This window comes from Anolis sagrei, chromosome 6 (assembly GCF_037176765.1).
Source record: "Anolis sagrei isolate rAnoSag1 chromosome 6, rAnoSag1.mat, whole genome shotgun sequence".
Lineage (NCBI taxonomy): Eukaryota > Metazoa > Chordata > Lepidosauria > Squamata > Dactyloidae > Anolis > Anolis sagrei.
Genome location: NC_090026.1, coordinates 87,579,067 through 87,601,122, shown reverse-complemented (window position 1 = coordinate 87,601,122; position 22,056 = coordinate 87,579,067). Strand labels below are relative to the sequence as shown.

At 38.3% G+C, this 22,056-nt stretch overlaps 1 protein-coding gene across 3 annotated transcripts in view; it reads left to right on the top strand.

Annotated features, from left to right (window-relative positions):
* Positions 1–709: 709 nt before the first annotated feature.
* The window catches only part of KCNH8 (potassium voltage-gated channel subfamily H member 8), a 187,510-nt gene continuing 166,163 nt past the window's right edge, over positions 710–22,056 (top strand). For all 3 annotated transcript variants that reach the window (XM_060781954.2, XM_060781955.2, XM_060781953.2), the window contains exon 1: positions 710–1,047. In XM_060781954.2, coding sequence (XP_060637937.2) covers positions 972–1,047 — 76 coding nt within the window. In that variant the 5' untranslated portion in view covers positions 710–971. The remainder of the gene's footprint in view (positions 1,048–22,056) is intronic.

The window sequence follows — 22,056 nt, the reverse complement described above, 5'->3', positions numbered from 1 at the left end:
GGTGCGGGCTGGTACATGCGAGAAGATCCTACGATAAGCTGTTGTTATTCATTCATTCAGTCGTTTCTGTAAGAAGGTCCAACCAGTCCATACATCAGGAAATAAAGCCCAACTGCTCATTGGAGGGAAGGATATTAGAGACAAAGTTGAAGTACTTTGGCCACATAATGAGAAGACAGGAAAGCTTAGAGAAGACAATGATGCTGGGGAAAATGGAAGGAAAAAGGAAGAGAGGCCGACTGAGGGCAAGATGGATGGATGGCATCCTTGAAGTGACTGGCTTGGCTCTGAAGGAGCTGGGGGAGGTGATGGCCAACTGGGAGCTCCGGCATGGGCTGGTCCCAGTTCTCACAGAAACGACTGAATGAATGAATCACAACTGCTGTACACAACTGTACAAGGAGGGTCTTCAGCTTAGCTCTGGTCCCACACATTTCCACAGAGTCTTTCTTTCAAGTTGTGGAGCAAAACACCACTCTTGTCTCAAACTTCACAAAACCTCACTCCTAGAGGCACCTAAAACCTTAATTATCTTTCCTCCATAGAGCTCCAAATGACAGCCATCCAATGTCTATCCTTTCATTCTCCCGCCAAAACTTCCTTAATTTGCCTGGCGTTGGGGGCGGAGGGCGGGGGAGGGGGGGCGTGTGTGAGAAAACAGCCACCTGGTGAGCAGCGAGGGGCGGGGCAAGGCGGGGAGAGGGTTGGCTGGCGCGCGCTCTCGGCGCAAAAATGCACAGAAGCAGCCGAAGGGCTCGCGACGGCAGTGTTTGCAAGCCGGGCGTTTTCTCAGGCTTGCTTTGCAAAGCTCGGCAGCCAAAGTAGCACGAGCCCGCCTTGCCCCGAAGTCTCCGCCGCTCCTCCTCCTCCTCCTTCACCACCTCCGAGACACCGAGGCGCTTGGACTTTCTTCCCCATCCTTCTCCTCCCCAGGCAAACTTTGATGGAGAATTTCACCCCGCGCTGGCAAAATGCCTGTCATGAAAGGATTACTGGCACCGCAGAACACCTTCCTCGACACCATAGCGACTCGGTTTGACGGCACACGTAAGTCTCCCTCCAACTGGGAAGCGAGGGGAGAAAGAGAGAAGAGGACGGGGAGGGGAACCGCCTTCAGCCTCAATCCGAGAAAGAGCCGCTTCATGGGCTGGGGAAAGGGCCTGGGTGCCAATGTCGACACCTCCCTTTTAAACAGAGCTATCATCTCAGTTGGTCTCTGTGAAGCTCAGAAACTTTGGTCCCATCAACACTGTCACAACATGCAGTTAACCACTACCATGTAATGCATGATATGCCATATAATGCAGGTGCCCACTGGCATATGTTGCAGTTAGAAACTGCCTTATATGCTCAGTCATATAATGCAGTTCATTAAATTAGGTTATATGGGTTGCTCTGAGTTTTCCAGGCTGTATGGCTGTGTTCCAGAAGCATTCTCTTCTGACTTTTCTTCCACATCTATGACAGGCATCCTCAGAGGTTGAGGTGTCTGTTGGAAACTAAGTTTTTTGGGTTGTATGTCCATGTTCCAGAAGCATTATCTCTTGTCTTCTCTCCTGAGGCATCCTCAGAGGTTGTGAAGTCTCGCTTCCTCAGAGGTTGTGTTGTCTCACAACCTCTCAACCTCTGAGAATGCCTGCAGTGTAACAGACAAAGTTAGATCTACAGAAGGGCTAGACAATGTGATTGATAGTGATTTAAGTAATGAGACGCTGAGGATCCATGCTTTTATTGGGTTTTTTATTGATTGTTTGGTTTTATATTTATGCTAAATGTTTTTAATTGTGATTTATGTTGAGGGCATCAAATTGTGCCGTTGTGTAAACCGTCTTGAGTCACTCTCTGGCTGAGAAAGGCGGTATATAAATATGGCAAATAATAAATAAATAAATACAGTCCGAAAAACTTACAACAACCCATTGATTCCTGCCATGAAAGCCTTCGACAATACATTAAGTAAGTGAGGTTTCTATATCTGTGCCAGAAAGAACTCTTGCCTGCTAGGTTATATGAGTCTGCATTGACCATATAATCCGGTTCCAAACTGTATTATATGCCAGTGTAGGTGGGGCCTTTGGCTAAGAAACAGCCCTGCTCAGAAATGTAAATTAGACCCGGCTTTTAGAAAGAGAGAGAGAGAAGGAGGGAAAGAATGTATTCTTTTGATGGCTGCCATAGAAGCAGGTGAAACGTCAGGAGAGAATGCTTCTGGAACATGGCCACACAGCCCAGAAAACTCACAACAACCCAGTATTCTTTTGGCTTTGTCTCCCACAAATGGAGAAATAAAGTGCAACATTAAATAAACAATACACGCGTGAATAAATAATCAGCCATTTCCCTCTTTTCCTTCCCCACCCCTCAGTATTGTCAAATACAGTCTAATCTGCCTCTAAATATGGGACACTGGAGTAGAAAGGAGGTGAGATTGGGGGGAGGAGGCTGACTTCACTCTCTGAATTTAGCTTGGATTCGCCCCCGATCGTCTTGCTTTCTAATTTTTTTATTTTTCAAAACCCTTTAAAGGCTTAATTCTTGTAAACCAGGTTTTATATTGGCCAGACAGCTGTTGTCTGAGGTTGCTGAATGAGGTCTATATCCGGCTGCCTAATGAATGAGTTTATTAGGGCAACGGGGAGAGAAAAGAGAAAAGGAGAGATTTCTTTCATTTCAGGACCCTGGACAGATCCAATCTTTTTCGCCCTGAACTGCAGACCATAATCCTGGAGGTTGTTCCTTCAAGGATTGCCTTGCCTGCCTCCCCAATGGCCTGTATTTCACATTCCAGCTGTTTCAAGGCAGTTAGAAGACAATTTCTCTCCCCTTCCCAGCAAACACATGGCCTTCTGCTGCTCCAGTTAATCCCTGTTCAATGGCTTCCTTCTGATATACTTTATACACATGGAAGGGATGAGTCTGTGTGCTGATTGTATACAATGAACACACAGTCTGGAAGGTTATTGAACTTTGTACTGGCAGACATATCAATTTGTTGCTATCCACCCTGGTGGGAACAGAGCTATTTAGGTATTTCAGAAACAGAATATATAAACAAGAAAGTGCGCTAATCAGAAGTTTGTCCACAGTGAGTAAACTTCCATCTCTTTTGAAGTTCAGATATTTTTGTGTGTGTTAGATCATCCTGAATTAGACTTGCTTGTAAAATTGCCATGTTTACTTTGTCTTGAAGTCAATACTCTTGGTCAGTGCACAATATTGATGCAATTGTCTAATCCATATGTTCTGAAATGTTGACTTCAGTCTACTGCTATAGAAATCAGTTGTAATGAACCACCCGACTCCATTAGTCTGTGTCTCATCCGTCTTGGGTTAGAATAGCGAAATCAGATGAAAACTTTATAGTTTCAGTTTGGCAGAAATAAATTATTTTCTGTAATCTATTTTTTTCAGCCCTATCTCATTTTAACATTTCAAATAGAGAGATTCCAATATAATGTTCTGGTTCTTCATAGAAACTACATGCAGATAAAATGCAGCTGGATTCTGAAAGCCATTGGTTTATCTTCTAGGCCAACTGATGTTTAATTTTTTGCAATGAAATAAAGAAATTGTATTAAAAGGCACCTTTATCTACAGTGTTTTACATATAATCTGGTAACACAGTACACTACACTTTTAGCTATCAGTGAGGTTGTTCAGGGAAGGAGCATGGCTTTCGAACAATTACAAACTGCACCATATCCAACTTAAACTGAAAGCTGTTTGTGCAAGAGTTCTGAAATGAAATCAGTCAATGTTTGTCTAATTTGAATTTTATTTTTATAATGTTAGTTTTGAGGCTGAAGCCTGATCCAACCAAATATAAGCTTTTCCAGTCCTAAGGCCCTCCCATCAGATACTATATAGGATCTGATCCCAGGTTTTCTATTTATCCCAGATTATCTGGCAGTGCAGACTCATATAATCCAGTTTAAAGCAGAAAAACAGGTATCGGGTCCTGGGATATAGGACCTGTCTGGAAGGGCCCTTGGTCATTTTAATGGCCCACATTTGAGTTTCTGCTCAATTTTCTGTGACATCATTAACTTATAACAATTCAAATTTGGTCTTTGTATTGTTCTGAAATTTACAACCATATACATTCCACAAATTATTTCGTTCTGGCAGCTTTTGAGATAATAATGCTGTGAGTACTATCAATATTGATTGCATATTTTGTTAGTAATGTTGGCTGTGGTTAAACAGAGTTCATTTTATTTTAAACCACTGGGAGGATGTATTATGCTGTCATCAGTAAGTCTCTAATCCAGCAATACATCTTTAATCCGGTTGAGAATTAATTCTAATTCTGAGCAATGGGGCAGAAAAGGATTCCTGTTTATGTTGGGGAAAAATGCTCTGATTTTATATAGCACTTTATTTAAAGGATAGGGTGGAGGGCAAGTTCATTCTGAAAGAATATTTTCTTTTTTTCTTTAATTCTGTAATTTTTTTTTGAAATAGAAGAGAATCTTCAGTTGCCCCCAGTTAAAACTTGAATGGATTCTGTTAACGAACCACTTTCATTAACAGAATTTAGTTCAAATTTTAATAGGGGGTGTTAATGTTAATGAAAAAAAACTCCCATAGACTGAAATGGAAAATGTATCCTTAAAAACAGAATAATTGCCATAATAGGTCATATTAAAGTACTTCTTTCCACACAAAAGGGATAATGAAACAGTTTGGAAAATTTTCACACTATGGTGTCACTGGAGCCAGCTATCTCCTCTTGTTTGTACCTTGATGTATTACAGATATATGATCTCTGTGTATGGAATGATCTACTGTTAGCTAGTAGCCACAAATAACACTCTTATTTAATTGTAGTTTGGAGTCAGAAATATATTTTATAACTTATATGAAAACTTCCACGGTAACCATGGTTACACAAATGGCATTTGTTGTAGGATGTCACATATAACATTATCATCATTCAGTTTATGCAATACCCATTACTCACCAGTGCTCCAGCCAAGCAGTATTGTATATTTTTTCCATACAATATTTGAAGTTGGGGACAATATGTTCCTATTTATACTAGCATGATAATAAAGGTACAGCTGGAGACATGTCTGTTATGGAAGTTCCTGATCACTATGGAACATTGAAAAGAAAAACTGTCTTTCATCACTAGCATTTGTTCTGCAGAATAATGGATTTTATAATGTAATTTAAAAATGCCTGTATGCTTACACAAACACAACCAAATGAAGCACTAGATAATGAAAAATATATTTCCTTTATTTTTGGTTGCATTCAATAATTTGTATAAAATATTGTTTTAAAAGCCTTAGTTTTCATTGAGGTACCCACTCATCTATTCCATCCAAATAAGTATGATGCAGAAAGTAACAAATATCAAGCATCATTTTCATTCATAGAAAATAAGAGCAGCTGAAATATCAACTCAGTTGAATGTCTGAAAAGTAATTACTGCATAAAGAGACTCGTGGATTGGTTTAGGTATCACTTTTCTGGAATTATGTTACCTTTGATTCATTTTTGTTTGTTACAAGATGTGTGTAGCGTTCAAACATTCCCACTTTAAACTTAACCATTTTGTGCCTTTAAATGTTAATATTCTGGTTTATCTTCAGACTGCATAAATCTTTGACCTTCGGTGATTCTGTATTTGGATGTAAGCCCCCATGGAATCAATGGATATATTTGAGCAAACTTTGACAGGATTATAACTTTTCAAGAACATGTTTTAAAATGTATACAATGGATGGGATAGATGTTATGGCTCCCCTGATTCCTTCTATCCTTTGTAAGGTTTCTGTTCTTCTCTCCAATGGACTATGTGTGACTAAGCCATGGCTTCCATGTTCCTTGAGTCATTGCTGCTGTGTACTCAGTACTTTGCTGAGTGGATGATTTGGACTGTGTCACCATCAGTATGATGTCCTTCTTGTTCTGTGATCTTGAATCATGAGTGATTAGGACAGTTCACCCTGCTTTCTGGCTCCTCTAAACTGAAAAGAGACAGCAGATTAAATCCAATTGCTAGTCTCAAATAGAGTAGAAAAAATGAAATCAATGGAATTTACATAAAATGTGTATTTGCTAATCAGCTATTGAATCAATGTGCCTACTGTAATTGGGACAAGTTGTTATGCATGTAATTTTTCTCAAACATTTATGATGATGACATTTCATTAAGCAATGATTTTCTCATTGGTGATTAGAGATATAAGTGATAGGAGGAGGAAACATGCTTTATCTATCCATCTATCCATCCATCTAGTATAATAAATGGAACATCATTATTATTTTAAAGTAGAGTTATTGCTCATTTCTTAGAAAGTTTGCAATGAAAAATGATTGCTTAAAATACTTACTGAAAATATGCATACATAAGTCTAGACATTTTGTTGTCAAAGATTTCTGTGTGTGTGTATCAGAAGTCACTTCTGGTGTGAGAGAATTGGCTGTCTGCAAGGACATTGCCCAGGGGACGCCCGGATGATTTTTGATGTTTTTATCATCCTTGTGGGAGGCTTCTCTCATGTCCCCGCATGAGGAGCTGGAGCTGATAGAGGGAGCTCATCCACCGCTCCCCGGATTCAAACCTGCGACCTGTCAGTCTTCAGTCCTGCCAGCACAAGGGTTTAACCCACTGCACCACCAGAGCCTCCATTGTCAAAGATGAATCCCCCCAAAAAACCCTGAGGCGACTTCTCCACAAGTCAATGTATACCTTAACTCTTAGCAAATCAAGGAAATGTAAGAACATAACCCACTCCAGGATAACCTTAAAAACTATCAATCCCCTCTGTTCTTTTTACTATAGTGCTACTTCTGGCCTTTTTGATTGCCTGGGCAGAGCGGGGGTGATTGATCCCCTAATGTGGCCCTTGTGCTTTCTCTGCTCTTTGAAATGTGTTTATCCATGAATATTAAAATTCATAATTTTGGCACTCAAACCTGTGTTTGACTTACACATAAGGTAATTTATATATGAGTATATATAGTATTTTTTCATTGATACTATTTTCCAATGCTCCATACTAAAAAGCAGAGGAAAAGTACAGCATATCAGATGAAGCAGAAACCAATTAAAGTGTGATTAAAAAGTGCATAATAATGGCATTGATATATTTGGAAACTGAAGTAACTGGTGTTTACATGACCTCATATTCCCTTGTGAATTCAGTAGTTCCCCAGTAGTTGCACAATTTAAAAATCATCTGTTTCATGAGGAACAAGAACAAAGAAAATTTCAAAAGCAGAAGAAGGGAATGGAAGCAACATGGATGTGTCAAAGATGAATTGCAGATTACTAATTAAGAGGAACAACAAAATTATAACAAAGGTTCCACATATGAAATATCTATCCACATATAATACAACATAGAACAAATAGAATCAAATCAACATAAACAGGATATCCTTTCCAAAATATCCTTCACCCATGTTCTATAAAACAGACTTAAGAATATACTCTTTTGAGGGATATCTCACAAGAGATACAGTGCTTGAAGTCTGCTGGTGAGCTACACTGCTGTGATTATGTCTGTGTATGCAATTTTGGAACATTGCAAAATGAGATATTTAGTACCTCTTTATACGATTCCCATCAGGTATAGGAGACAGCTTCCCAGCACCACAGCAAACTCCCCTGGTTTGGTGGCATTAGTGATAGCAGCCCTCCTCTCCTCACCTATCTGTAGAAGTGAGCTATTACTATAAGATATATTCTGCCATTGTATGGTCAATGTTTTCTGTCATGGAAGTTTTAGCTACAAGACAAGCAAAGGAATAGAATCATAGAATCAAAGAGTTGGAAGAGACCTCATGGGCCATCTAGTCCAACCCCCTGACAAGAAGCAGGAATATTGTATTCAAATCACCCCTAACAGATGGCCATCCAGCTTCTGTTTAAAAGCTTCCAAAGAAGGAGCCTCCATCACACTCCGGGGCAGAGAGTTCCACTGCTGAACGGCTCTCACAGTCAGGAAGTTCTTCCTCGTGTTCAGATGGAATCTCTTCTCTTGTAGTTTGAAGCCATTGTTCCGCGTCCTAGTCTCCAAGGAAGCAGAAAACAAGCTTGCTCCCTCCTCCCTGTGGCTTCCTCTCACATATTTATACATGGTTATCATATCTCCTCTCAGCCTTCTCTTCTTCAGGCTAAACATGAATACACTCTGCATATGCTACATTTTCTCCATATTTATTTTCTAATCTTTCCCAAGGTGTACATTTGCCCATTGAAAACAGGCTTTGGGCCACAGGGTCCCAAATTTTAGGTCATGAGGTCATAAAACACAGTAATTTAACATAATAAATCTTGGGATAATAACTTTATTCTAGTATTATTTTTTCCAAAAAATTAAGCACATTTTAAGGAAATTGGGAAGAATAACTTCTCCAGGAATAATATCATGTACATTAATGAAGCCATTGTTTATTTTAACTTACATTGTACTGTGGGTTGTATGCTGTATGTGTATGTGTTAAGCGTGTTTGTCAGATGTTTTGATACAGCCAATGGGCTAATTAATAAAATGTATTATGTACATTTTAATAAGAATATGGTCTTTTATATCTCTATTAATGATCAGAAAGCTTTATTGATTGCAGTGGGGTTTATCTTCAGGTAAAGAAAACGGAAGCTATAGCTCCATTGAAAAATGGTAGTTCCATTGACGATATCACCAACAAAAGTTTTAAGAACATATTTGATTGCTTAACATCATGGTGCTATGGACTATCGCCATGTTTAATATTGCCTGTTTATAGGACAGAATCCAGATGAAGTGAAGCACATGGTTCTCTCTTCTTAGCTCCTATTCTTCCTTTTCTACTCTCCATTTGTTTTCTCATGACCCAGCCAGTCTTGCAATCTCAATGCTGCCATCTGCCTCTTCAGAAAAACATTTTCCTGAACCTTGCCTTCTACTTTTACCAGGTCTCTCACTCAAAGGGTCCATGAGGAACAATCTTGACTAGAATAAAGAAAGGCATTTATTTTTTCATGACCCAACCAGTCTCAGACTCTTCATACTCCCATCTGTCAGTGACTTGGATTAAAAACAGTTTTCATATGTATCTCTTCAGGATGAAATTTTTCTATAGCCTGTTTTACATTTTTGTCAAGCTCTTGATTTAAAGAGCCATTTAAGAACTACCTGAACTAAAAAAGGAAGTGATAGCATCATCACATGAATTATGGTGTGTTTTACTTATATATAACAACTCATTAAAGATGGGGCCAGCCACAAGGCCATCTGAAGGAGTAGAGTCTGATGTCAGGAAATGGCAACAAATGATCATATTGTTACTCCTAGTATTGTGAGACTTTCTGTCCTATGTGCTGAAATGACTTGGTTGGGGTTGGTTACAAATTGACTTTGATAATTTCTACATGCCAGTAGAGGGCCAGCAGCAGGGAAATGGTGGCTTGGTTTCTTTCTCCCTTTTTTGAGTTTTTAAGCGGTTTTGGGTTTACCAGGCTCCAGGAGCCTGGAAATCCCAAGACAGTTGTGTGGATTTGTCCCCTAAATAGCATGAATCTATCCCCGGGCCCAATCCACACAGGGCCCACACCTGGAAAGACCTGGGTCTTATGAAAGACCCAGGTCTTTCCAGCTGTCAAATTAATTTGGGACAAAGCAGGATTTTCCCACTTTGTCCTGAATTAATTCACTTTTACCTGAATGGCCACCTCAGGTAAAAGTGCACAAGTCCACACATTTGGTGTGCTATGTGGATGTACCTTCAAACTCACCAAGGTGAGGCTAACTAAATTTTAACAATGGTGATTTAAAGTAATAACCCATGTAGACAATTAACTTGCTTTAGAGCACTGGTCAGACTGCATGCTAATTTTAATTTTATTATGTAATACTCAAAGAGTGCTTGATCATGTGTTGTTTCCTCCAACCTTTTGGCTTCTACATTCCTGCTCCTGAGCATATGAAAGTAATGATGGTAATAATGCATTATACATGGGGAAATAGCTTCTTCTTTGTAAATCTGCCTCCCTGAAAGATTCTGAAGATATCACTGGATGTTTCTTTCAATTATAATATCCAGAGTTACTGGGAAAATAATGGAACTCATCATTATTGGACAAAATAACTTCATATCTACAGCAAAACACTTTCCTTCAGAAGCAAGCATGGCTGTAGCAAGGAGATGAAAATGTGAAAATGCAATATCATCTATGATGGTATTCAGCATGGCCTTAGTGATATATCTGAAAACTTTACAATTGAAATGTTTTGCTTAGAATTTCCCATCACAATGTTCTTATACTACTTTAATCTTTCCTCCCTTTTTTAAAGAAATGAAGACTTCGTTATAGCTACCATGAGTCTAGATTCTCGCTCTCGGGTCTTCTTGAGGCTGGAATTTGATGGGTCTATAATTTTATTTTGTCTTCCAAGTGGAACCTAGGTGTTCTTTTTCTGTGTAGAGCTGCTACAAAACCAAGCTCTCTCTCTCTCTCATATATATATATATATATATACACACACACACACATATTTATATATACACACATACACACACACACACACACACACACACACTAGCCGTCCCCTGCCACGCGTTGCTGTGGCCCAGTCTGTGCATATGTGTTTTGTGTATGTATATATGTGTATATGTTTGTGTATATTTGTGTTTGCATATATGTGTGTGTGTGTGTGTGTATATGTATATGTATATATGTACGGTTTTGTGCATGTGTTGTAATGTATTTTTGGTGTTGTTTTTTTTTTTGCTTTTTAAGTCTTTTTTGCTGTGTTTTTCAGTGTTTTATGAGTGATAGTCACTTGTTGGCCTGATACGTGTATTGTGTCAAAATTTGTTGTCAATTTGTCCAGCGGTTTTTCAGTTATGTTAATCCCACAAACTAACATTGCGTTTTTATTTATATAGCTATATCTCACACACAAAAATAACTTATATGCTCTTGGTATGTATTGCAGAGATTTTTCTTACCTGGGTTTTCTTTTTCTCTGTCTCTCAAAAAAATATCACTGATTTAAACTGGACAGTTTTGTGAAATATTACAAACATTGGATTTGTCCAAAAATACTTGTGCATTAGTTCAGTCTCTGAAACATAATAAACATAATAAATTCTGAAACAACCTATTAAACTTCAATTTTATTTGCCGCATTTGATCATTTTCTGGCAATGAAAACTGAGACACTATACACCTAGACATCCCAATTCAAAACAGGCTCTTTGAATAATAAGGTAGTTTTAAAAAAAAGAATATTAAAAGTAAAATGATGTAGCTACTAACTAAATCCTTAAAGAATTTGTTTTGATTCCAAATCTGAATGGAGCTCCTGAAAGTCTTGATCTCATGTAAATCACTCATTGTCAGTTGAGAACTACCTTTGACCACCCCTACATTGGGATGATTGCAGATGAGACTTTTAATATTTATTTCCCCCTCTGTAACATTTTGCAAAGAAGAGGTCTAGAAATCAATTTTCCATTTGTAATCTCCTTGTGTTTTTCCATCATTGCAGAAGATCTGTTAAGGGAAAGATGGGCCAGCTGTTTGCCTTTTAAAATTAGTAGCACTAGAAGCATTTTGTCTGGAAGCACCCAGTATTTATTTTCATACCAGTCTATGAGATGGAAATCCTTTCCATGAATGGAGAAACAAGGCAAAAATATAAAGCAATACAATAAGCTTAGAGAATAATTCAAATCAAGATTGCTTAGTTTCTGAATTTCACAAGCGAATGGAGTCTACAAGGTCCCTTACAGAAACCTAATATGTAACTAAATGATTATACTATTTGAACAAATAGTAGTTTATAATACACAATGACTTGAACAATCACTAGAGTTATGATGATGATCTTCAAAAAATGTTGTGTTGACATTCCTTACCATTTATTAGATATGAGCATTCAAGCAAATGGTAGATGCACCATCTGGTAATAACCTGGAAATTCACTATAAAATTGCTGACTGAGCAGTGTGTAGTGACTTGGAATGAGCGGTTTAAGATTATTAATATCAGAAGCCTGAATTTACTATGGGCCTCTGGGAGGTTGAATGTTGCTTAGCAATCAAAAATGATATGCTTGCCGATCAGGATAGGGTTCCACTTTTGATGAATTGAAAAAAAATGTGTTGATCCCATGAAAAAAACTATGATTGAAGATATATATTAATATGTGGTTTAAACATGGTAATGCTTTTTTATTTCCTTCTCAGAACAAACTTACTGAAATTTAAGTTTCCAGTGTAACCTACCCACAATAAAGAGCACAAATAATAATGTAAATTTGTGGTACACTGGAACTTCTACTTAAGAGTGTCCCTATCTAAGAGAATTTTGAGCCAAGAACTGTCACTTGGCCTGGGTTTTGCTTCGATGTAAGGACAGAGTTTTGAGTTAAGAGTACAGGGCTTTAGGGCTTCAAGGGAGCAGCCTCCATGCCTAATGCTCTTGTTTGCTTTGAGAGATTGCTGTCTGCTTTGCTCTTGTCTGTTTTTAAGAACTTTGGAATAGTTGAATTTCTGTGGTTTTTATTCTTGATACGTTTGGCTTCGTGAAAAGAAAGAGGAAGAGAGAGCAAGAGAGGGAGGTGGGCTGGAATGAGTACAATGTGAAGAAAATTATGTTTCTGCCTCTTCACTTTGTGCTTTGTACTTCCTTACTACAACTTTTGTGCTTCTACCAATGTGCCACAACTTTTTGCTTCTACCACTTCAAAGCTGATTTTTTATTGTTCAATGTGAATGTACATTCATACATTATTTGTTATTTATAAAGTACAGTTACTTATTTAAAAACACGTAATAAAAATGGGGAGGGGGCTTTGGGGTGGCGGAATGGATTAATAGCATTCCAATACATTTCAATCAGAAGATTCTCTTTGAGATAAGAGTGTTTTGAGTTGAGAGCTTGGTCACGGAATGAATTAAACTCATAAATCAAGGTATCACTGTCTTTATGAAGCTGCCAGTTTAAACACTAGCTACAATTCTTTTAAGCAACTTGAGGAATTCATCACATAATACTATGTATTTTGCTAAAAAATAAAAATCACTTTTTCAAAAGGATTTATTCCACAAATAAGTGTGTTCAGGATTACAATATATTTAACTCTGTTGATCAAGTCTCCTAAGGTGTATGTCTGAAAAACTAGCCACAGTATCCTCATTCTAATCCAATATTCTCACTACTACTCAGTACTGTTAAAAAAAAACACTTTCTCTTCTTTGAACATTTGTGATTCTATAGTATTCTTTAAATGGCAAAATGCTGCCTCAGAGTTCAGGAGCCTTGATTGAACATTAACAAAAATGTCTGGGATACAGGTAACAGCTTGAATTCAAAGATATAGCTATGGTGGTTTGGCGACCTCATCAGATGGGGTCCAAATCAGCATATACCGGTTGATCTTCTCTTTTGCCATGGATACAGTCTTCTGGCTCCCATCTCACAATGTCAAACTACTTCCAGTGGTGTATGCCATTGCCACAGCACCACGGGAAGACTCATGAGTCCAATTGACATCAACAGTGAGAAGCTAGGCGGCCAATGCTTCCCCTGTGGGATGGGACAACTCGTGAGTCAGACAATGCAGGGCATGGGCTGATGGGTTCCCCACAATCCCCCCAACGAGCACCGCCAGGTGATTCAGGCAGCATGTTTAATGACGTCATGGATCAGTCTGCAAAGGCAACTTCTAGTCTGCAAAGGCAACTTTTGACAATTAAGTAGTACTGTTGACAATGTGATGAAATAGATTTAAGTCTTTTATGCTACCAAATTCTTTCTCTTAGTTAGTCTCAAGAATGCTACAAGATCCCTTTTCAGGAAGTAGTTTGATAACTGAACGATTTTCAATTATCCATATCCATTGCATAAGTTTATTTACCAAAGACATTGGATAGCCATTCTTGGATGTTCTACATTTCCTGCATTGAATAGGATAATGAATTGGGTGGTTTATAAAACACCCTTCAATTTTATGAAATTGTCTGAAATATATCTTGACTTTAAATACCATGATTACTGTTGTGTGCCCTTACGTTGCTTCAGAATTATGGTGACTCTGTCCCAGGGTTTTTTGTCTGAGCCTGAGAGAGTGACTTTACCTAAAGTCATCCAGTAGGTTTCTAAGTCCAAACAGAGATTTGAACCCAGTCTACACAGTTATAAACCAATGCTCAAACCACTACACAATGTTGACTCGAGTGTCCCCATAGAACAAAATAATATTGAATTCCTTATGTAAATTTCTGAACATGAGAATGCATAAGTATGATAACTCTTAAAATTATAAGTGGGGATTTCAATACAAGTGGGATTTCTTCATTTGAATAAGAAGAACTGTGTAGGTACTCTCTACCCTTCTCAATCAATTGCTATTGTAACAATCACAGAAGCTATCAAATGCATTAGTTGAAATTATAAGTAGAAAATAATAGCTTTTTGATTTTGAATTGCTTAACTGATTTATTTTTCCAGTTGACATGAACACCAATGATAAAGCATGTGAAATGGAAATTACTGTCAAAGTGGTAGAAATTATGGTACAATGTAGGAAAAAATGAGGTTTGAGGAGGAGAAATGAGATTACTATATGAGTGCTCATAGTGAGAAATTTGTTTATTTGTCGTTTCAGAAGCAAATTGAGAATATAGTTATAATGTATAAAAACACAAAGTTAAAAACTTGGCATTATGCTAAATTTCCTTTGACCAGAAGCAGGTCACTTCAAGTGCCTTTGGTGCCATTGTAAGAAGATCCCCCATTGTGCATGTGGCAGGGGTCAAACTGGATTGTTGTAAGTGGTCTGTGGTTTGCTCTTCTCCACACTCACATAGCATGGTCTCATTTCTTAAGATTGGCTTTGCATCTCATGGTACCAGAGCGCAGTCTGTTCAGCGTCTTCCAAGTTGCCCAGTCTTCTGTTTGCCCAGTAGGGAGTTTCCCATCCAGTATCAGCCACTGATTGAGGTTCCTGGTTTTAACCTGCCACTTTTTGACTCTTGCTTGTTGATGTGTTCCTGCAAGTATCCCTGTAGATCTTAGGAGGTTGTGTCTTGATTTAAGTTATTGCCATGCTGGTTGATATCCGAACAGAGGATGGGCCTTGGTTCTTTCATTCCTGGCTGCTACTTCCTTGCAAATATCAGTTGGTGCAATACTGACTAAACAGTGTAATTTATCCAGTGGTGTGGGACATAAATATCTTGTGATAATGTGGCATGTCTCATTAAGAGCCACATCCACTGTTTTAACAAGGAGAGATGTATTTCATACTTGGCATGCATATAGTTGCAAAGTGCAAGGGCAGATGTTTTCACTGTATCTGGTTGTGATCCCCAGATTGTTCTACTTAGCTTTCGTATGATATTATTTCTCACACCCACTTTTTACTTGATAGTCTAGCCATGCTTCTTGTGAATCAGAGTATGGTCCAGAATGACTCCCAGGTATTTTGGTGTGCTGCAATGCTCCAGTGGGATTCATTACAAGGTAATCCTTAGAGCTCGAGATGCTTGTCTGTTCTTAAGGAGAAAAGCACGCAACTGCATTTTACATGGATAAGGAATTAACTGGTTTTTCCCTGTAATATACAGTAAGAGCACACTAAAGCTTTGAAGAGCTTCTATTCAACCATTTCAAAGCTCCCTTCTTGAGCAGTGATGGCACAGTTGTCAGCATAGATGAAACTCTCTGTCCCTTCTGGCAGTAGCTGATCATTTGTGTAAATGCTAAACACTGATGGAGCAAGCACGTTCCTCTGAGGCAGGCCTTTCTTCTGTTTTCACCATCTGCTTCTCTGACACTGGAACTCAACAAAAAAGCACCTATTTTGTAGCAGATTTCCTATGAAGCAGGTGAGGTGGTAATCCTTTGTGACATTACACATTTTTTTCAGGAGGAGGCGATGATTTACAATATCGTAAGCTGCTGACAAGTCTATGAAGATGGTTCCTGTAATGTGCTGACTTTCAAGACCATCTTCTATGTGCTGAGTCAGATGTGCAGATTTTCTCTTTCTTGAAACCAGCTTGTGTGGGATCATAAATGGGTCTATTTTTTCCATAATTCTGTGCAGGATATTTCTCTTCATAACTTTATAAAGATGACACAACAAGGAGATTGGTGTAGCTTTTTTGGATCATTTTGGTATTTGCCAGGTTTCAAGATGGCTATAACTCTTGCTTTCCTCAAAATTTTGGGGATCCGACAGGATGCAGTGCAGTTGTTCATCAGCTTCAGCAGCCAGCACCTTGCTTTTCAGCCAAAGTTTTTAATTTGTTACATTCATAGATCATCCAGGCCAGGTGCTTTGCCATTTTTACATTGACTGAGAGCCATTTCCAATTCAGCAGATATAAAAAGTGAATGGAGGTTGTTCTCATTATCTGGTTGTCTGCCTATTGGTTTCCTTCCTAGTTTGGTGGCAAGGTTGGATTTCCCATTCTTCAAAAGTTAATGTGCAATCTGATCTGCCTTTATGATGACAAGGGTATTAGTGTCATTATGCCAGGGCTCTGCCGATATGCAGGCAGAGGTGAATGAAACAAACACCCCGTTTGTATCAAACAGTTATTAAAGCAGCACTTACTTTCTTACTTTTTTAAAAGTCCAAAATATAAAACATAAAGATAGCACTCAGCCACAGAATATAAAACAAAAACTGATAGCAAACGCTACACTGAAGTCAAAGGGTCTTGTCCAGTGGTCAAATGCTGAGAGTTCAATGAGTAAAGTCCAAGGATCAAGAGTCTATACCGTAGTCAAAAGCCAGTCCAGAGATTCAAGGTTCCATGGCTCCAAGAGTTCAGAAAACAGGTCAGGATACCGAAAATTCACAAACCTGGAGAAAAACCAGCAGTATCTACTACCAAAATAAAACAAATACTTTCAGTCCCAAGTTTAGCTCCTTATATCCAGTAACACCCAGCTGTAACCTATCTTTTGCATGCCTTCACCCTTAATTGCTTTCACCCATACATTCTTACTCAACTCTTTAGAACTAAGACTTACATTTACCATTCCAATACCAATCGCTAAGCCTGCCACTACCAACCACTATCAACTGCAGAACATGGTAGATGACAATTTGTTTGTGTAGGGTCATTGCTCAGCCGTCTTAACAGCCTCCATGCCTTCTGACTACTCTTGCCCATATCGACTTCTGTTATCAGCTTTATCCACCATTCTTTCTTAGCTTCAGAGATGAAGGAAAAATGCTCTGTGCTGCCTGAAGAGTTTGCTCACTAAATGGGTCTTCATTGTGGCGCCTGTAATAGTCTTCCAACAAGGCAGCTGTATCAGGAGTATTGCTCTGAAAACAGTGTGCCCTGCAGCCTCTCGGTATAGAAGCCCATGAGCAGGTTTTTATTATTTTGATAAAGTGCTGGTATTCCTCAGGTCTTCTACAAAGCCTTTCAACTTGTGTTTGCCCTACCCAGTACAAGTGTTTTTTTCCCTATTTTCTTCCTCCCCCCCCCCCTCTTTTTATTGCAACTGTATGTCTGTGTCCTTGTGAGACTACAATGGAAGGATATTATCACACAAGGAAGAGTGATGAAAGGACAGTGATACTGAATTTACTGACAAGTTTTTCTTTTCAATCGTAAAGGATGATCCAATCATGACTCAAGCGCAATGCAACCAAGGGAGAGCCATGGCATAGTGTAGTGTGCTCCATCTATTGTACTCAGCATTTCCAACTTTATCTTCAAGAGCATCTGTTTTGAGGAAAGTCTTATTTGTTTTGGCTTCATAAAGGTTTGATTTCACTTCTTCATCAGTAACACATTAAAATAAACTCCACTTTTACCAACTTCTGCCAAACTTGCTGTATCCCCTGCCCCCAGAGCCCCATGATCAACTTTAGTGAAATTGAAGGGGGGGGGGGGGCATGTTGCGTTTTTCACTCAACAATCTAATTTACAAAAAAAAGAAGTATAGCATTTTCCTACCGTTTTTGGCTTATTTATCACAATGCTTTTCTGTTCTTTATCATTTGCTGCTGAAAGAAATAAAGAGAACCAAGAAACTTTAATAATTGTCTCTAAAATGCTGAAATTATCTAGAAATCTGAATCACTACAGAATTGTTCTTGCGATGGCACGCAGGGAATGGAAAGAATACTATACGTGTCCAGCTATTTTCCCAGTGACCATCGGTATGCTCTATATGTACTTTAATTCCCCAAAATAAGACTCTGGAGACGAGACTAAATTTAACCAATTAAGTTTACTGAAACAATCAAGGTGAGTCAAAACAAGGTAGTACAAAGGTGCAGTTTGATTACTGAATGATATAGAAATAGAATGGTGAAATACAGATATAAGGTATAAACTCTGAGGTAAGTATAGCTATCAGGAGACTATAAGGTATAAAGATGGTATGTGCTCTGAGGTAAAGAACAAAACTATATTCTATGAGGTAAGTACTCTCTATGATGGTACAGCTTTCATCTATGGGGCAAGTACATCTATGTTCTTTGAAGCATGTACTGCTCTGATCTATGGCTTGTACAGCTTAAAGTCTTTGAGGCAAATACTATAATCTTTGACAAGTAAAACGTAAAGTCTTTGGGGGCAATTACGTGCTTAGAATTGCCTGTTTCAAATCACTAAGCCAGACCAGACACTTTCTGGCTCTGCCAAGGAAAGAATGGAGGGAAAAAGTCCTTCCACCAAGCTCTGATCCAGAAGGGCTGAACCACTAGAGCTCGGCCTCTAGGGGGATCCCAAGCTCCTCCCCCAAAACTCAGCAAATGGAACCGTCCACCTCCAAGAGAGTAAACAGGGAAATGTACAGAGGAGTAAAAACTAGGCCGAGACTTCATAGTTCTCTTCATTCTGGAAGGGATGGCAGTTTCAGTTAATCACAAATGTAACCAAGAATTTGAAAGCCATTAAGAGAGCTTCATATAAGTATCAATACATATCCTTTGGTTTATTTTCAGTAGTATGGTAGAAACATTTTTATTGTGACATGCCCAAAGATATTTAATTCTAATGTTGTTGTCTTTAAATGAAGGTTCTCCTCTGAGCCTTAGTCACATATTTGGGGGTGGGAAGCAAAGAAGTTACTGGGAAGAAAAATAGAATTTGCTATTCTTTGCGTGTATTGATGTTGTCACAGCCAGGGAATTACTGTGCTCTTTTTGGTTCATTGATAAGACTACAGACTTTTCTCTATTTTCTGCTTGTATGTGATTAAAATAGGCATAATCATCATAGCTATCCTAATGACAATATTCTTTCATATAAATTCAGTTAATGATAAAAAATTCATGCAAATGTAGACTGCTGTTCCACAACTGCTAGATTTTCAAACATTAAATGTAACACATTGTTACCGATCACAGCCAAATGATCATCTTCTAATGTCCAAATTATTGTACTAGTTTGCATAGTAGTTCAATTTTTTACAGTTCATTTACTATGGTTAATTTGTGGCTTCCAGCAACAGTTTGTAAATGGTGTAATTAAAGAAAAAGAAGCAACAATAAGAAAATAGATTGCTCTAGATATTGCAACCCACTTTGGGAAATTGGCTTAATGGAAATATATAGTAAATAAGGCCTTAGTGTAATTAAATATCGCAGTGATTTTGAGGGAGCTTCTACCTTTGTTAAGATCTGGAAAGCCTTGTGAAATGAAGATTTAACAGTCTGCCCATATTATTCAATAGAGGTTGGTTTCTTGTATGACTACAGAATAAAATGTGCTTTAGTTTTCAGTAGCCCTGACTGGTGGCTCCCATGTCAGTGGAATGATGAATCTGCTCCAGAGGTTTGGCTAGACTTCAAAGGAGCTCTCTGAGGCAGTGTGCCTGATTTTGACATAGAGTTCAGCATCTTGGATAGCACCTTTAAAATTTAGAATAAAGCCCAAAGCAGATGCATTGCCCCAGTGACTTATGCTGGATCTACACTGCCAAATAATGTAGCTTGAACTGCATTATATGAATCTACACTTATATAATGCAATTCAAACTTCATTGTTTGGCAGTGAAGATCCAGCCTTAGAAGCCACCACCTGATGCTGATCTTTAGGAATCCTAAAGGCAGTTCTTTCTTGTTCTTTGCTTTGTGGATTGAAATTTCCCATTTTTTTCTAAATGTTCTCAACAAGAAAAAAGAAAGAAAAAGAGAGAATTTTTTTACTGCCCCACCCCCTTTTGTGGTTGTTGATTCCACCCCATAACATGACACACCATGGAATTGTCCTTTTGTGGGATGTAGAATTGTTCTTTTTGTGGGTAGTAGGGCTGGGCGGTTTCGTTCGTTAATTTCGTAATTCGTTAATAATTCGTTATTTTTTGGGTAAACGAAGCGATAACAAACCATCCAGGAGCAACTAAAAAACGAAACGAATTTTTAAAGCTATTTCGTAATTGTTTCGTTATTGTTTCGTTATTATTTCCGTATGTCTGGTGCAAGTTTTATAGTTGTTTCCCTCTCCCTGGTTGCAAGCGGTCGGCATTTACCCCACTTCTGGGTCCCTGGCCTCTGCTTAAGTGGATCAAATTCTCCTCTCCTCCTGTCGTCACCTCACCTCGTTCCTCACTCTGGCCTGCGTGCATTGGGCAAAGAGACACAGCAGTGCAGCACTCAGAGACCTGCCTGTTGCCTGCCTAACCTCTTTCCTTCTCCAGGTTAAAACTATTATATTAATTATATTTATTATATTTATTATTATTATTAAGAATGGATGGCCATCTTTCAGTACTGCTTTCACTGTCCCATACATTCACGAAGGCAGAAAGTGGTTTGTTATTATTATTATTATAGAGAAGAAGCATTGTCAAACCAGAATAGAGATGTCACCCACCCTCCTCTCTCTCTCCTTCCCCCCCCCCTTTCCTTCTCCAGGTTAAAACTATTATATTAATTATATTTATTATTATTATTATTATTATTATTATTATTATTATTATTAAGAATGGATGGCCATCTTTCAGTACTGCTTTCACTGTCCCATACATTCACGAAGGCAGAAAGTGGTTTGTTATTATTATTATTATAGAGAAGAAGCATTGTCAAACCAGAATAGAGATGTCACCCACCCTCCTCTCTCTCTCCTTCCCCCCCCCCCTTCCTTCTCCAGGTTAAAACTATTATATTAATTATATTTATTATTATTATTATTATTAAGAATGGATGGCCATCTTTCAGTACTGCTTTCACTGTCCCATACATTCACAAAGGCAGAAAGTGGTTTGTTATTATTATTATTATTGAGAAGAAGCATTGTCAAACCAGAATAGAGATGTCACCCACTCTCTTCTCTCTCTCCTTCCCCCCCTTTCCTTCTCCAGGTTAAAACTATTATATTAATTATATTTATTATTATTATTATTATTATTAAGAATGGATGGCCATCTTTTAGTACTGCTTTCACTGTCCCATACATTCACAAAGGCAGAAAGTGGTTTGTTATTATTATTATTATTGAGAAGAAGCATTGTCAAACCAGAATAGAGATGTCACCCACCCTCCTCTCTCTCTCCTTCCCCCCCTTTCCTTCTCCAGGTTAAAACTATTATATTAATTATATTAATTATATTTATTATTATTATTATTATTATTATTATTATTAAGAATGGATGGCCATCTTTCAGTACTGCTTTCACTGTCCCATACATTCACGAAGGCAGAAAGTGGTTTGTTTCACCCCTCCTCTCTCTCTCTTTCCCCCCTCTTTCCTTCTCCGAGGTTAAAACTATTATTTTCACGTCGCGCAACCGCCATTTTAACGAATTGATTCGTTAATATTAACGAAATTTCGTAAATACCGAACTTTTTTAAGGGAAAATTTTGTAATTATTTTAAATATCGAAACAAAAAAACCCCCCAAATACAAATCGATTTTAGAAACAAATTTTTCCGTTGTTACCCAGGCCTAGTGGGTAGACCAGATATAGATGAGTTTCTGCCATTTGTAGGCATAGCTAAATTTGAACAAAGCAAAGGAATAAATTGAGCTACTGTTACTGCTAATTGAGAGCTCCATCCTTGAGAAACATGACAGAGTCCACCTCCCAAACTAGAAGTGGGAGATGTTGTAAAATGAAGCCCCAACTGC